The sequence below is a fragment of the Echinops telfairi genome, unplaced genomic scaffold (assembly GCF_000313985.2).
Source record: "Echinops telfairi isolate 266 unplaced genomic scaffold, ASM31398v2 ScPeMD7_7468;HRSCAF=8506_0, whole genome shotgun sequence".
Taxonomy (NCBI): Eukaryota; Metazoa; Chordata; class Mammalia; order Afrosoricida; family Tenrecidae; genus Echinops; species Echinops telfairi.
Window position 1 is genome coordinate 80,951,620 of NW_022111369.1, and position 2,220 is coordinate 80,953,839.

General features: G+C 55.5%; 1 protein-coding gene across 1 annotated transcript in view; it reads right to left on the bottom strand.

Annotated features, from left to right (window-relative positions):
• The window catches only part of THEGL (theg spermatid protein like), a 58,273-nt gene extending 56,724 nt beyond the window's left edge, over positions 1 to 1,549 (bottom strand). Inside the window, exon 1 of the mRNA XM_004706347.2 lies at positions 811 to 1,549. Within this exon, the coding sequence (XP_004706404.1) occupies positions 811 to 1,549 (739 nt within the window). The remainder of the gene's footprint in view (positions 1 to 810) is intronic.
• Between the last annotated feature and the right edge of the window lie 671 nt (positions 1,550 to 2,220).

Genomic DNA, 2,220 nt, shown 5'->3' on the forward strand with positions numbered 1-2,220 from the left:
TCTGCCAGGCACAGTTGTGACAATTGCTAAAATGTGTGCTTTCTTCACTCTTTCTTATCTGGTTTGTGCTAAAGGAGCAAAATTCTGGAAACTGTGGGTGCTGTGATTTAGAGAAAAGGATGTCCTGGACAGATCGCCACAATTATTCATTTAGAGATGAGCACTCTGTTTATCAGACGCTTGTTAACCTGGTCAGCAGGAAACAGTCAAGGAAACTCATAAACAAGTACGTTTCTCCAGCCGCACAGTTAGAACTGTAGAGACCTCTGTCCACCAAGACGTGAGCACTGGGGCCTTGCATGAAGAACGGGTTAGCCTGCTCTTCAAATACAACACAGGTGCCAAAGATGAAAATACAGAGCCACAGCATGGCCAAGTTAGTATCTAATAAGTCGTTCGCTGTCATCTGGATAAAAAAAAAAATTCATCCTTGTCTATTTTGCAAGACAGTTTCTACTCCCCTCCCCACCCTGCAAAATGAAAAAGAGGGGCGTGATTGTAAACTCCAAACCCCAAATGTATGGCCATCGAGTGGATTCCGACTCACAGGGACCGTCTAGGGCAGGGCAGGGCTGCCCCGGAGGTTTCCAAGACTGTTAAATCTTTTTCTGCTGTTTTGTTTTGTTTTTTCTTTAGGACTGTAACTCTTTGCGGGAGTAGAAAGAGCCATCTTGCTGACCTTGCACTAAGGGACACAAGAGTTGTCTTTAAAACACAACGGTCTCTAGGATACGACCTCTCCCCGGCAGGTGGCCAGTTCTAGATGGGACCATATTCATCGCCCCCCACCCCCACCCCACACACACCTACCGCTCAAAGACAGCAGACCGGGAGGCTGAGGCCTGACCACCAGGGACGGAGACACCGTCACCGGGATTGGAAGGAACTTGGCTTTGCCCAGCCGCCCAGTCTTCAGCGCCTTGAAGGGCTCATAAAGCTCTTCATACGCCTCTAGCTCGTCTTGCTTTAAGGGCTCCAGATACACCGCGTCTTGCTCATCCTCCGTGGGCACCCCGCGTTCCTGAGACGTCCTGGTCTCCTCCGACGCCTGGAGCCACTCAGATGACCCGTGCTCCTCCGACGCCTGGAGCCACTCAGATGACCCGTGCTCCTCCGACACCTCGCGCCCCTCAGATGACCCTTGCTCCTCCGACACCTCGCGCCCCTCAGATGACCCGTGCTCCTCCGACACCTCGCGCCCCTCAGATGACCCGTGCTCCTCCGACACCTCGCGCCCCTCAGACGTCCCCTGTTCCTCCGACCCGGGTTCCTCGAGCCCCTCAGATGACCCGGGTTCCTCCGACACCTCGCGCCCTTCAGACTCCCGGAGCTCCTCCGACATCTCGTAACCCTCAGATGACCCGGGCTCCTCTTGACCAGCCGGCTGGGCCTCCTCGCTTTCCTCCGATTCCTCCTCCGCCGCCGAGCGGGACCCGTCGAAGAACCTGAGCACAAGCGGCCGGTGGAGGTCCTCGGAGCCCACAGACACGTCTGGGGTATCATTTACGTCGGTCACCTCGGACAGCGTAGACGAATCTAGGCCTTCCATTCGTGCCCAGATGCACACTCTCGCGGAGGGCCGCCTTGGTGCAGTGCGCTTCCCACGTGGTGGGTGGAGTACTTATACCTAGAGGCTGCCAGGCCCAGCCCCGCCCCCTCACTTCAGCCAGGCCCCGCCCCGCCCCTCACGCTTCAGCCCCGCCCCCTCGCTTCACCAAGGCCCCGCCCCGGCTCTCTTCAGCCCCGCCCCCAGCCCTTCAGCCCGCCCCGTCCCCACCCCTGCAGTTGTCTGGTTGTCTAGGGAATGTGTGGCGCCTGGAGCCTCCAGCTCACCCCTGATGGGGCAGAGAGGAGCCAGAAGTGACTCCTGGGAGATAAGGGGCGGGATCCTGGCTTGTTGCTCTCTTGCCAAGAGAGCTGCTCACTGCTGAAGTCCTGGGCAGAACACACCAGCTTCCAGTCCACTTATACACGCCACTCAGATAGTTTCAGGTTGGGTTTCATAGATTCCCAGGCCCAGGTTCTACATAGGCATTTGTCTTAATGTTGTCATTTTAAAAAAATCATTTTATTAGGGGCACATACAACTCTTACCACAATCCATACATACACCAATTGTGTAAAACACATTTGTACATTCATTGCCCACATCATTCTCAAAACATTTGCTCTCCACTTAAGCCCCTGGCATCAGCTCCTCATTTGACCCCTCCCTCCCCA